At 44.2% G+C, this 13,712-nt stretch overlaps 1 protein-coding gene across 1 annotated transcript in view; it reads left to right on the top strand.

Annotated features, from left to right (window-relative positions):
- The window catches only part of SAMD12 (sterile alpha motif domain containing 12), a 335,623-nt gene extending 324,091 nt beyond the window's left edge, over positions 1-11,532 (top strand). Inside the window, exon 5 of the mRNA XM_037048435.1 lies at positions 3,572-11,532. Within this exon, the coding sequence (XP_036904330.1) occupies positions 3,572-3,594 (23 nt within the window). The 3' untranslated portion in view covers positions 3,595-11,532. The remainder of the gene's footprint in view (positions 1-3,571) is intronic.
- The last annotated feature ends 2,180 nt before the right edge of the window (positions 11,533-13,712 follow it).

Below are 13,712 nucleotides of genomic sequence, written 5' to 3'. Positions count from 1 at the left end.
CCTACATAAAGCTCAACCCAATACGGCGAGCCTTTCAAAAGAAACGCAGCTAACTGCAAAACTGTCGAAGAGCAATGAATACTGGACTGACTCCCTGGATAGATGGTCTCTGGGCATTATGCCACAGCACACTCTTCTCTTTGCCCATCCCTCTTATAAAGGTCCCACTCATTTGGTGCCCATCACCCCAAATGTCCTTTGTCTCTCCCCAAATCCCCAATTTGTCTTTCTGTAGATGATACTTCTGTGTATGTTCAGGTCTTGTAGGACTCTCTCTGCTCTAATATTCATTACTTTAACCTCCAGTTTTCTTCCCCTCCCAGCAGGGCCCGTATTGTGCTGATAGGCCTTACAGAGAAATACAGAATTCTGCTTAGCAGACAGGAAAATGGGAAAGGCTCTGAATACTTATAGTGTATATATGTGCCCCTGTCCCACCTGTATGTCACTAGATTGGGACACGCCTAAGTCAGCGACAGATGAGATCTCAAATCTGTGATCATGGACAAATAATACCTTGGGGCTGCAGTTTTCTTATCCATAAACTGAGGATAACATTACCTATCCTAGGAAGCGTGTTGGGGAGCCACAGGTGGGAGGACCTTTAAAGTATAATGGGCTAAGCGTATGTCCATGGTTGTAACTGTTACTATATGCTAAAGTTAGACATACGTGCTTTTGCCAGCTCTTAGAGGCTCACATGGAAATTATGGTTCTTTGGAGATGCAGCCACTGTGATCAATTGTCAGCTGNTCCCCAATTTGTCTTTCTGTAGATGATACTTCTGTGTATGTTCAGGTCTTGTAGGACTCTCTCTGCTCTAATATTCATTACTTTAACCTCCAGTTTTCTTCCCCTCCCAGCAGGGCCCGTATTGTGCTGATAGGCCTTACAGAGAAATACAGAATTCTGCTTAGCAGACAGGAAAATGGGAAAGGCTCTGAATGCTTATAGTGTATATATGTGTCCCTGTCCCACCTGTATGTCACTAGATTGGGACGCGCCTAAGTCAGCGACAGATGAGATCTCAAATCTATGATCATGGACAAATAATACCTTGGGGCTGCAGTTTTCTTATCCATAAGCTGGGGATAACATTACCTATCCTAGCAAGTGTGTTGGGGAGCCACAGGTGGGAGGACCTTAAAAGTATAATGGGCTAAGCGTATGTCCACGGTTGTAACTGTTACTATATGCTAAAGTTAAACATACGTGCTTTTGCCAGCTCTTAGAGGCTCACATGGAAATTATGGTTGTTTGGAGATGCAGCCACTGTGATCAGTTGTCAGCTGATCCAGACTTGGGGTCCAAGAGACAGAGCCCAGTATAGTAGATAAGCAGTTCACTCTTTTTTAGTGCCTTTATTCAGTTGCCAATTTTATTTTATAGGATATTGTCGATGATACTTTTCCAAGGTCACACGTTTCCCAGAGCTGACTTTAGCAAAATTCTAGGTCAGTCTATCCTAGGTCAGTCTCTTAGAAACCTTCCTGATTCCAGGCTGTGCTGCCCACCGCCCCCCCGCCCCAGGCTGACCTAGACAGAAGACTGTTACCCAGGCCGTTTTCTGTCCTCCGTATTCAATGATACTAGAGTATTGTCTCCTCATGCAGTTGTGCAGTATTTGTCTGCAAGGTACTCTTAGTGAGTGGAGACAACCAAAGTTGCTTTAGTCGGTCAATGTTCACAGGTCATATCTGCAGCCTTGTGAGCCTAACTTTTATGCTTATTTTGCAAAATATTGTCATAACCATAATAAAAATGTTAGCATTTTCATTATTTCACTCACAGTTGTTTTCTGTGCATATGTGCAAATTTTGTATTGTAGTATATCATAACTGTTTACCATGTTGCTACCTAATCATCATAATTATTACTTTAATGGCCATGTAATCATCCGTCTTGTTAACACATCAAAATTTAGGAGACTTGTTGTTTTCCAGTATTTCCACTGTTATAAATAACCTCTTGGTTATGTATTTGTGTGCATAGCTTCTTCCATTTTCTGAGATTATTTCCTTAGAATATACTTCCAGAAAGGGATCACTTAGTCAAGGAATGTAAATTTTTAATAGTTGTTAAATAAATTGGCACTGTTTCTCCAGTTTACAGTGCCACCAGCAAAAGATTAGTATTCTACTTTCATTACAGGCTTATCAGTAGTGTGTATTGCATTATATTTAATATGCTTAATAATGCCTTCTGTTTTTGCGTTTTCTCAAAAATAGCAAGTTCTAATCAAACATGTCCTTATAAATTGTGCATTCTCATGTTTTGAAAAGCCAGTTTGAAAACCTAGGTAGATTTGTTTTTAACATCAAGAACTCTTGCTATCTACTCTCATTGCACAATAGTTTTATGTATTAAACATAGCTAATATTGACATTTTTCTGAGCAAATCATTAGATTCCATGCCTATATTAACTAATAAATGAAGACCTGGATGAAGCCAGGTAAAATTATAGGAAAATTAGAAAAATCCATCAAATCAAGACCTACACCAGCATGTCCAAGGTCAAAAGTGGAGCTGCAATCCAAGTAGTTCAGTCTCTGGCCGGATGGTAATGACTTTCCCTGCCTAGTCTCTAACCTGCTCAGCCACCTGACTTTTCAACTAGCAAACTCAGGAGCTCCAGCCACACTGTTGACAACATTGCCTTCTAGGTTTCATGCCAGGAAGGCTCCCTAATGGATGAACGCTGCACAGCCCCCCCAAGAAATGCCTTCACACCATTCCCAATCCGATCTGGTTCCAGATTAAGTACATCCAGGAAACCGTATCATACATGAATTGTTCTCCCAAACCACAGCCCCTTCAGGGCCGAATGCCAGTTCCAGAGATCTGGTTGTGCCCTCGCTTCCCGGTGTCACAAAATAGGAATAAACGGGGCCACCCTAGAGCAGAGCCAGGCCTCCTGCACCAGAGGAACTGCTTTGCGGGGTTGAGGTCTCAAACCCGGGAATCCGGAAGTGGGAAGCACACTTTGGCCTGGGCCCAAAGCAACACTGTGCTCCAAACACCTGCTTGCGAGGTAACGAGAAAGCAGACGTGGCAACTGCTCACGGGTGACTATAGGACTGAACGTTAACATCGCTATTTAAAGTTAGCATCACTCTGTGGACATCGCCAATACAAATGTGTTCTTCTGTTGATGTAGTTGTCTCCCTTCCCTCTCTCGTGACTACCCCTTGCCTTTGTCTCCTGATCAGAACTCTAGTTGGGCTTCTTCCTGAACCCATGCTCTGCTGGATAGCTATTCTTTTTTATTTTTTAATCTCAGCCAAATGCCAGTTGCCTCTGACTTTGAAAGCCTTTTATTTGTAGGTTAACACAGGTAACCTTGCCTGCCCCTGAGATGGGCTGTCTTCTACATTTCCCAAATGGTGGAAGGGCATTTCCAGAATCCAGGCCACCAAGATTTGTCCTGGAGATGAGTGACCATATCTTTGCTAGAACTTTCTCTCTGACCTAAGGACGTTAGGGTTTGTTGGAAGAGCAGGACTGCTTCATCCCAGAATCTGGGAACGCAAAGAAACGACTGACTGTGTCTTCCCCTGTTTCCTCTTGCAGCCTCACTTGAGGGTTCTCCATGAACGAGGGGAGCCTTCCAAGCTGCTGTCCTGCCAGTTGAGGGGAACACGACCTGCTCCTCATGGAAACACTAACTCATGGCCCTGCCAGAAGATACCCTTGCAGCCTTGACAGACTGACTGGCCTAACCGGAAGAAATAAGAAAACACCCCTTCCACCAAGATTAAGATCTTAGTTCGCTCTGGATTTTAAAATGAGGTGCATAGCAGGCAGAGCCAAGTCGTCGCAAGCAGTCATTGGCAGACCGTTAGCTGGAAAATTGCTTCCAGTCTTCATCACTGTGCTTCACTGCAGCGCCCTTGGGGAGCTGTCTGTGCCCTTCACAAGAAGTCCTGTTTTAGCATGGCAACTACTGGATTCTTTTATTCTGTGTGCAGATGGCATGATGTGTTAGAAAAAAAATTACAGCAGTTCTGCAATCCCGGTGGAAGTGTTTACCCTGTGATGCCCTAGTACGAATGTCAACGTGTCTCAATTATGTTAGTTCTGACATCTAAAGGTATCCTGTCCAGTTCTTAAGCACTTTATAGGAGAACATGACACCGAAACCAATCAGCATGTTCATTACCTGTGAGAAAACAAGTGTTTTCTTGTTTCTTTATGAATCTTGTCCTATTTCTGGCTCAGACTGTCCAAGACAAACTTCACTCCTAACATGTCCCCAGTCGTTTATGGTAGATTGGTGTAAATATGGCCACAATACTGTTAGATTTGACATCTTGACACTTCACTAAACAACTGGATTCCAAAGGGAAGTAGAAGCAGGCGGATGGTAATATCTTAGCTCCTAGTTCCTTGCACCTAGGCACAACTTACCACTTGCACACACAACCACTCAAACAGGAGGCTTCTCGGCCAATACGCATACCCTCTCAGTCTAGAGACGAGTTCCTTCAAAGGGGGAAAAAAAGGAAAATGGCCTTCTTTTAATCAAAGACCATGGTGGGTTGATGATAAGGGCAGCAGAACGCACTTTTCCTATGTGGTCTGGCTTTAACACTTTGGAAGGTTTTCTAAGTCAAGTTCAAATCACAGCTCTCTGGAGCGAAGAACACAGCCAGTGACTGCCGCCTAGAGAAGGAAAACGGTCCAATCTCACACAAGATTCCTTCCTCCATGGAGCACCTACTAGTCCCTGTTAATCCTTTCTGGGATTATAGGCACAAATAATTTTTTTTTACTATGTCTTACAACAAAGCACAGTCCTGGGAAAGAGGTCAGTCCAGTCATTGCTTATCTTTAAGCATTAGAAAAACGTCCGTATGGACTGATCCTCCGTAATGTTTTAGCATTTTTTCCCCCTGGGAATATAAATTTGGCTGAATGAAAATCTCGGCAAAGTATGCTCTGTGTGCCCTTGGTCTCAGCCTGGGACCGTCAGGCATTTATTTCTATAAATATGCAGAAGACCTCTGGGACTATGCCAGCACAAGCAAGCTCTGCGTTTTAGGGGGTCTCCACGCACACTCTCCCGCATCTTGCCTCCCCCGGGGGTCTCAGGAAATCATAGCCCATTGTGGGGGGGAAAAGGGCTTACAATGAGAGTTGGAAACCAGACAGGGAAGGAGAGAGATCCACATGGGACTGGAGTGAACCCCCCAGCAGGACGACTCACCGCAAGCCTGTCGGGCTGTCCTGCCAAAGGAGACGACTTCCCAGAGAGAACTTGGAGGGGTTTCAGATGCCACTGAGACCTGGCCCTTCAACAGGTTAGCAAGGGGACCATCAGGACCTTGGCAGACCACAGTTCTTTACAAATTCGGAATTAGGAGGCCAAACCCTGGCTGCCAATGCCCCTGGCCGTAGCATGCCAACCTGAACTGCCTGCCTTCTCTCTTTCAATTCCAACAGCAGGCTTTCCTGTTCCTTTCACTCCTTCCTTTATTCAGCAAGCATTTGCTGAGTACCTTCTAGGTGCCAAACGTTGTGCTGTGAGAGTGTGCAAGGCACTCTGTGCAGCAAGAGTGTGCAAGGCAGGCTCTCCCCACCCTTGTGAAATATCTCCACCTCCCAAACCCTATCCCCAGCCCACCTTTTCCATAATGAAAACAGCATTCACTCACTGCCAGAGTCACCTGGGAAAACACACACAGGAGCCGGCAGTTTGAGTGCCTGGAAAAGGAGGGCAGAGGAGGAAGAGGTGACTTTTCCAGGCCACTTTTTCACAGCCTCCGAGCACAGCCAACCCTCCCAGGCCCCAGATACAGCTAGTAAGAGCTTTCCATAACCCTGGCCACCTATATTCCCATTCTTTATAGAGACACAACTGTACATCGTGATGTTGGATTCTTTGAAATTCTTACTTTGACCACCAGTCCTGGGGACACAGAACTGGGCCTGACGCATCAAAAGAAATACTGCCAGGTGCTGAGACAGTGTTCCTGGGAACTAACTGGTTTAGCCAGGAACATTTAGAGACCACGGTGAACACCTGTGGAAAGTTGGACATGCTTGGTGGCACAGATGTCCATCCAGTGATGGTGGTTCATCCTTCGGCTTTTGTGAAATGGGCTCTGAACAATTAAATAAGTTGAATTTCCTAGCTTTTTTTTTTTTTTTGAGTCAAAAGAGTGCTGGAAAGTTACGAGAAGATGGTGGGTGAGGATGGAGATGGGAAAGAGGGGAAAAAGATGACGATGATGGAGCTCAGTGGATGATACTTCCCTAAAAATGCCTTAACTCCTGGCAAGTGTCACGTATTTGCAGATGAACTGCGACTGTTCACCAGACTGCCTGCCTCAGTTTGAAATCATTTGGAGGATAGTTTTGAAAACACTGTAGCATAAAATCCAAGCATTCGCAAGCTCAACCGGTAAAATGGAGCCACGATGTCACTCACAGGCTGGGGATTCTTTATCACGTGTCGATCCACAGTTACCCACAGTGACTTTCTGCTGAGGTGAACCTTCTTCCCAAGATGTGTGTGGGCAATTTGACCCCCCAGAAGTTCAGAAATAGCTGGTGTGAATTTTGGTGAGTAGGAAGCAGGAGACAGAGAGGTATGGGATAAATATGTTGACACCTAAGGACTGTAAATTGTTGACACCTAACTTTTCCTTAAACCTGTGCTACACCTTTTATTAAAAGGCTGACACCCACACTTTACAGGAAAAGCACTCTTAGGAATGAACAGAAATGAATAATTATCAGACTTCCCGGGGTGCCGAAGGGATTACCCTGTTCCAGCTCCAGAACTGAATGCAAGCGTGCAGAACAGGGAGGCTCTGCTGGGGTGCAAGCAGACCACTCCAGTGTTTTACCACAGACCTGGGGGGGTGGGTTTTCTTTGTGGGCAGTGACATACCTTCGGGTCCCAGCTCAGGTTCTGTGAGGTGTGTTACCACACACCTGACCGCTACCTCCAAAAAATGCGTAAATACGGTGAACGGCGTGCAGGCCCCCCAGAGTCACTTCTCAGTTGCCCAGATGGAGGCTTCTAGTCCTTCGTTCCGAGGGAATTCTGCCATTGTTAACATTCGGGGGGGAAGGAATGTCAACCTCACATGAGAATATGAACTCCAGGTAAAGTCAAATGGATTTGCCCCTTTGTTCCTTGCCAATGCTTTCTTTGTCTGCAGACGTCACCTGATTGATTTGGGGTGGGAACACTAAAAGTCTCCCGGAGAAAACATTTTCAAGACCCCCTAGCACTTGAGTTTCACCAAAATATCCTCTTTCCAGTGCATTAGCAGCTCCGTTCTTTGTGATGTATTTCTCTACATTCTTTAGGGCAATTTTGTTACTTGACAACTAGACTTAGGCTGCCATAGTCTCTTTTTGAACATCTAAACTTTGAAAATGACACAGATTTCTTTATGCCTTAAAGGCTGCTTTTATTCACCTTTCTTACAACCTCCTCCGCCCTACTTTTTTGCTTTGTTTTGTGGTTTTTTTAAAAATCTTTTCTTCTAACATAGTTCTGAGGGTAGATTTCAAGTATTCTATAAAGAACTCAAACAGAAAAACAGTCATCACCTCTCCCCGCCAGTACTGACTAGTAATTCCGTCTTAAGCTTGTGGCCCAAACTCTAGTGGGCTATGGAATCTCATCTCCAGGGGTTGGCCGGTCAGCGCTACTAATCAAAACAAGACCCATGAGATCATGAAAGAGGGTAGCCCAGAATCTGCGTCTGCTCAGGGCACAGCTGGGGAACCTCCATTTCAAAGACAAGTGCTGCCCTTCAGCCCCCTTAGATCTGCGTCTAATCCTGTAGCCAGAAACCTGCCTGAGGAATTCTGCTTTTATCAATGCGCATGATTTCTGGCACCACAGCACAACGTCAAGGTCAAAGAGGGCTGCGTTTCCATTATTTTGCTCTGGTGGCTTACTCTAGTAGGGAGAAGGAGGGCATTCTTTCAAAAGCAAAAGGAAGCTTAAGAAAAAGCTAGCCAAGTGCACAGGGAGGTTGTACCACAAAAAGAGCAAACTATTTCCCCGGGGATTCTCATTCGGGAAGGCAGCTAGAGGGGTAGTCCCAATACTGCTTTTCCTGGCCATTATCTTGGCCCTGCTGGGAAAATTCTACGCTAGGGACAAGCACTGTTTCTGAGATCTAACATTTGGGGGATGAAATTTACCTATGAAAAATACGAAAGGGAAGTGCCATTGAGTATGGATCCGTTCTAGACCTCCGGCCCCACAGCACGAAGACTGAGAACTGACTTGCTTCATGAGCCTGGCATTTCAGTAGCCACGTAGGGCTCTCTAACATCTTGAAGAGCTCCAAGTATTCTTGCTTCAGAGCCTCTTTTCCCCAATTACATCATGCACTAGAAGGCACCAGCAGCATACAGCTAATAATAAAATTTCCAAGTAACCATATGATTTGCATGGAGTTGCAGTTGACTGGTTGACGTAATATTAAGTGTTGTACATATTTGGACATTGTTTCTGATTGTACAACATCCTTTTCATATTTGGAGTCGATTGTTTGGGGATTTCAGCTGTTTCACTGCTTGCTCTGTTGTTATTGTGTTCCTTAAACATTTACAGAACCTTAGGAAGGCTCTTTAACCCAGGCCTTTTCTGCCTAAGTGCGACACCAACAGAAAAGGCCCTGCTGTTTCTACGGGAATGACGAAGAGGTGGTAAAATTAATCTGAACTTGGAGATTGATACCTGAAACATCTAACACACTGAAGTTCTGCTTGTTGTCTTCTGCATTGTTTATAGCCTTTTAAGTTTCAATCATTTGGATCAAAAGAAATAACCAGGCAGCTTTCCTGTGGCTCGGCCACGTTAGAGCACACACAGCTACTAAAGGTGGAGCTCCCGGCTGGGTTGAGGTTTGAGAGTACGCAGGTTTGCTTTGTGTCCTGGAATTAATTGCCACCACCCCCGAGATTCTATTAAAGTGTATTCAAATGCTTTACTCTTTGAAAAATTATAACATGAGAAATTTTTATTGGATTGTTCCTTCTTTGGGGGTGGGGGAAGTGATTTTGGGATATAAACTTGAAGAAGAAATTGCCTGCCATTAAATGCCTCAAACCTCTGGTGGTTGGTTCCACCCCATTCCACAAACTGATGGTGATCTTCTTTCATCTGCCTGAGGGGAACCTGGCCTCCTTCTAGAATAGCACAAATACCACGAAGACACCTTTTGAAGCTCTACATAGACTCCCTGTTCAAGCATCATTGCAAAATTGATTTGGATTGAGCCCCGTCACGACCCTTGAGCATACGATCTCTGAATCAGTTCTAATTCTTCATACATATTGCCATTATTTTTAAACCACACTCAGCTGCATTTGTGTTTGCATTGGGAGCTGCCTGCTCACTCTGTGGCTGCTTTTGGCAATTCCCACACCAAGTCCCCATACAATGTGTTCAAGAGAAGCCCAAGAATGTGTTTTCCCCCTGTGCCAGCTGCAGAGGTTTCGAAGTGCATAACCAGGTTCCCATCAAAAGGCCCCCTGTTTATAGATGAAAACTTACAGAGAATGGGGGTGAGGGGTTATTCATATTTGAACACTGGAACCTTTGTCCTTTTTCATTATAATTCCCCTCCCACCTCCAATCACCAGAAAGAGAAGCTTCAGGGAGTGTTGGCCACTGCTGGGGTTAGTTGGGGTTCCACCTGTTTAACCTCATACTTAGGCAATTTGAAGTCTCTCTGGGGCTCTGAAAGATCTTTCCACCATTACCTTTCCTCCACCAATAGAAAAAGACTATCCTTACAAAGCCATATTTGAGGAGGCCGTGGCTGAGCCAGTGAAAGGAGCTCACATTACAGAGAGCTGAATCGTGCCAGGCTCTCAACTTGGCCTTGTGCGTCTTGGTCATGGTTGGCACAGAAGTAACCCGTCTGCTGGAAGCCAAGCCAGCACAAATGTTTTGAAACTAATTCCACCAGAACTCTTATGTCACTGAATCATACTCCTGTCGCTCCAGTTAATTCAACTAGCTAATATTCATTAGGCAGGAAATGAAAGAACTGCAAACAAAATTTTGGAAAAGATCAATGTCCTTACACAATTACCTATGAGCAGCCAAAAGGACTCAAAAAAAAAAAAAAAAAACTTGATCTCTGGTGGTGTATGGACTTGAGTTATTCCTAGGACTTTGTGGACATGGTCACTGCTCTGATATAAGGGGAGAATACTTGAATCCAATAGAAATCGCCCATCTCTCTGAAGCTCTGGCCCTCCGGTTGGGAGGCCGGCTGCCCTGCCTTAGCAGCAGGGCTGTTCGGATGCTAAAATGAGTGGAGGGAAGAAGCTGTCCTATACCACCATGGTCTCTGTAATTCTCATGGTGACCGGGCTACAGGTTTTAATAAGGAGCCTTCTCCTTTACTTTCTGCTTTTCCTCATAGGCTCCATTTTGGGATTTAAAAAATGAAAGAAAGAATGATAAGAGAGTAGCAATCCGCGTTTTGCCCAAACATGCTTCTTCCAATATCTGGGGGCTAGTCTGCAGACCCTGCAGCCGAGGCATTAATTTATCTCCACTTCTCCACCTCCCCAAGGTCAGAGCCCTGCCATTTAGCTGAGGGAGAGCCTCAGGCTTGGCTTCATGCAGGCGAAGATCTCTGATCGCAGAATCAGAGAAGACCAGCACAAGTGTGCAGCTGGCAAATTGAGGGTCACAGGAGCCAGAAAGCCATATCAAACTTCTTGAAGAGCTATATAGTGTGTTAGTATTTGTTCTAGGAAAGGAAGAAAAAAATCACACAATGCAAAATGAATATAAGACCAGCGTTCTCAATAGTGTATGAGGGGGGGAAATCTGATTTAAAAAACTGGTTCACTTTTTTATCAACGCTAACAAATGTGGCTGTAAAAACACATTTCATAGCACAAAAGCCCGCGTCAATGTTAGGCATTTTTCCTAGCTTCCTTGAGTGAGTAGTTAAACCAGCAGTCTGAATTCTCTCGGTCCCCTCGGAGTGGTTCATTAAATAAGTGTTTTCTTTATTCATTGCCCACAACTGTGGTTTTCGTCTTATGCACCCTGGAATAACTCCCAAGACTGGACTTGGAGGACACAAACAAGTTTCGTGGTGGAATAAGAGTGCCTTTTCTGTTAGATGTTCATTTTTGTTCCCTGGATTTCCAGGGCATACAATGTTTAGAAATGTTTTCTCTAAACATAAGAATTATTGTGCACCACAATTTTGAACCACCGACTTCCATATTGTAAGCAGCTGTCAACTTGCCAATTAATTCCCTTTGGGTCTCCTTTATATTTTCTTACAATGTTTCCTTCTGTTTTTGGTTGTCCTTAAAAAGAATTGGGGGGGGGGGCATGATTCTTTTTAAATTAATAGAATGAAACTGTACATATTCTTGCCCCCTTGTGTCTGTGAGCATGATCCCTATCAGGCCTGAAAAATGTGCTTTCATTTTGTACATTCGACTATTTTGTATTCCGCACCACTTGATTCCTTATGCGCATGGCCATGTATTAAAACGTGGGATTTCTATTACCCTGTAAAGGTGTTTTGATTCTGATTTCAACGTACATCCTTGGGAAAAAAATTACATTAAACTTTTTATTTCTATTTTCTTCAGCTCATCAGCTTTGCAGAAGGAAAAGAAAAGTTAACAGCATTTCACTTTTTCTGTGTTAGCTAATGATGCAATTCATGGTGGAAAATTGTCCTCAATTATGCCGTGTTTCCTGGAGAAATAATATATGTGAAATGAATTGGTGGCCTCCCTCCAGCTCCCAGAGCACAGAATTCCCCCAGCACCAAATCCCACCGGTGGGATTGCTGTTACTGTTGAATGCTTCAGTGTTGAGCACAGCTGGCAAAACACAATTCTTGTCGGCCCCAGATCTGGTAACACCCTGGAAAGAGATGGGACAACAGTTCTTGGGTCTCCAATTTGCTTTCACCCTGGAGAGTCTTACAGGCTTGATGTAAGGCATGATTGATGGCACTTGCCAGTACCTCCATCTCCATCTCTCTCAGGCGATGACCACGTATCTGTATTTTCTCCAAAGAGATAGATAGTGACCTTCAAATCACACCTGGCCAGGAGATGTAGGATTAGAAACCGGCTCTCCCAAACAGATGTGGCATAGCCTGCTCTCTAGTTCAGGAAGCACCTGAATATACTCTGCTCTCAAATTGCACAAAATAATCCACTGATTAACATGATGCACCAAATATAAACAAGAGGCCGTTTTGCCTGCTCCAAACTACCATTTCCCCCTCCCCTTCCTTAAGGAGACATTGTGGTGAGTACATACAGCTGCTCTAACTTTACTGAACCTGATGGATTGTACTGGAGACACACCTCTTTCCCAGACAGGAAGAGGCACTTAGAAGTTGCATGAAAAGGAAAGAGAACACCCATACATGTTTATATTACTTCTTTACTGCAAATCTAGTTTTGGGGAGAGTTTTTTTTCCCAGAAAATGTTTCCAAAAGCAAAACCTGTGATAACCTTTTAGGTTAAGGTTACTGATTCAACGTGTCAAGCTTCTCAGTCTGTCCATACACCTTGCAACTCGAGAGCACAATTCACTCCCCGTTTGTTCGTAGAGACTCAGGCCACGGAGAAACGGAGCAAGCTGTTGGCCATCCTCAGAGGGTGTAAAACTGGAGCCCAAGCCCCAACACTCTGTCTTGACCTTTCTTGGATCATTTCTGACCATTCCCTCTCTTTTTCTTGTCTCTTTCTCTTACCATTTTTTTCTTTTCCTCCACCACTTCTCTGCCTTGACCTTATCCACTGCCTTTCTTTGTCATTGCCGTGTTACTTCTTTTTGCTTGACCTTCCTCTCCCTCTTGACTTTCTTTCTCCCTTTATTTCAATCTCTCTCCTTCAACCCATCCTACCATCTCTAGTCATTCCCTCAATGTAGGGCAGGGCACTCATTTGGACTTGATCCCGTCTCTTGGCACATAATAATTACTCAACAAATGCTAGCTTGGATTGAATTGAACTTGGTATCACATGCTTCCCCACTTCTTTTCCCCCTTCTGCTAAGCCTGTTAACTCCTACTAACTGCATTAAGCAAATTAGCTCATAATAATAAAGCCCAAAGCCAGATGTGTTTCCTGGAGTAGGTGAAAGCAGCTTTAAGTAGGAGGTTACCTAAGCTGCTTCAGGTGTCCCATGCCAGAAGCAGGCAGGTTCCCCTGGAAACTGCTCTGCTGTTACAATGAAAAGCTTTCCTGGGAGCTAGCTCACTGTTTTGGGGACTCATACTTGCCTGAGTAAACATGGTGGCCTTATTTGGATCAAGGACCGTGATGTCTTTGAGAAGCTCACTTGAGGCCACCAAAATAATCTGTCGACCTAACATCACGCAGAATCTTAGAATCTTACAAAATTCCTCTGTGAAACCTAGGAAAATGTACACTGCAATGCTGGGCAACTTGTACAAGAAAACACTGTCCCCATGGCAGGAGGTTTCTTACAGTGAGAACAAAGTCATGTGGATTGTCGATACTTTCACATAAATCTATTTTTGTGGCATATAGATGTAAGTACATCATGAAATAGCTTTTCATGATTTTATACATGTATTGAAAAATCAACTAAAAATAAGCTCTAGCAAAGGCAACCACATTTTTCTGTTTGCATGTACACCTGGGGAAATGGAAGGTGGGAGGGTCATGAAAACTGTATATGGTTGTTTCACAAGTGACAATGTCCCC

This window comes from Sturnira hondurensis, unplaced genomic scaffold (genome assembly GCF_014824575.4).
Source record: "Sturnira hondurensis isolate 20B ecotype Veracruz unplaced genomic scaffold, ASM1482457v3 Scaffold0006413, whole genome shotgun sequence".
In the NCBI taxonomy this organism is placed as follows: Eukaryota; Metazoa; Chordata; class Mammalia; order Chiroptera; family Phyllostomidae; genus Sturnira; species Sturnira hondurensis.
This window is presented reverse-complemented; position numbering and strand designations above follow the sequence as displayed.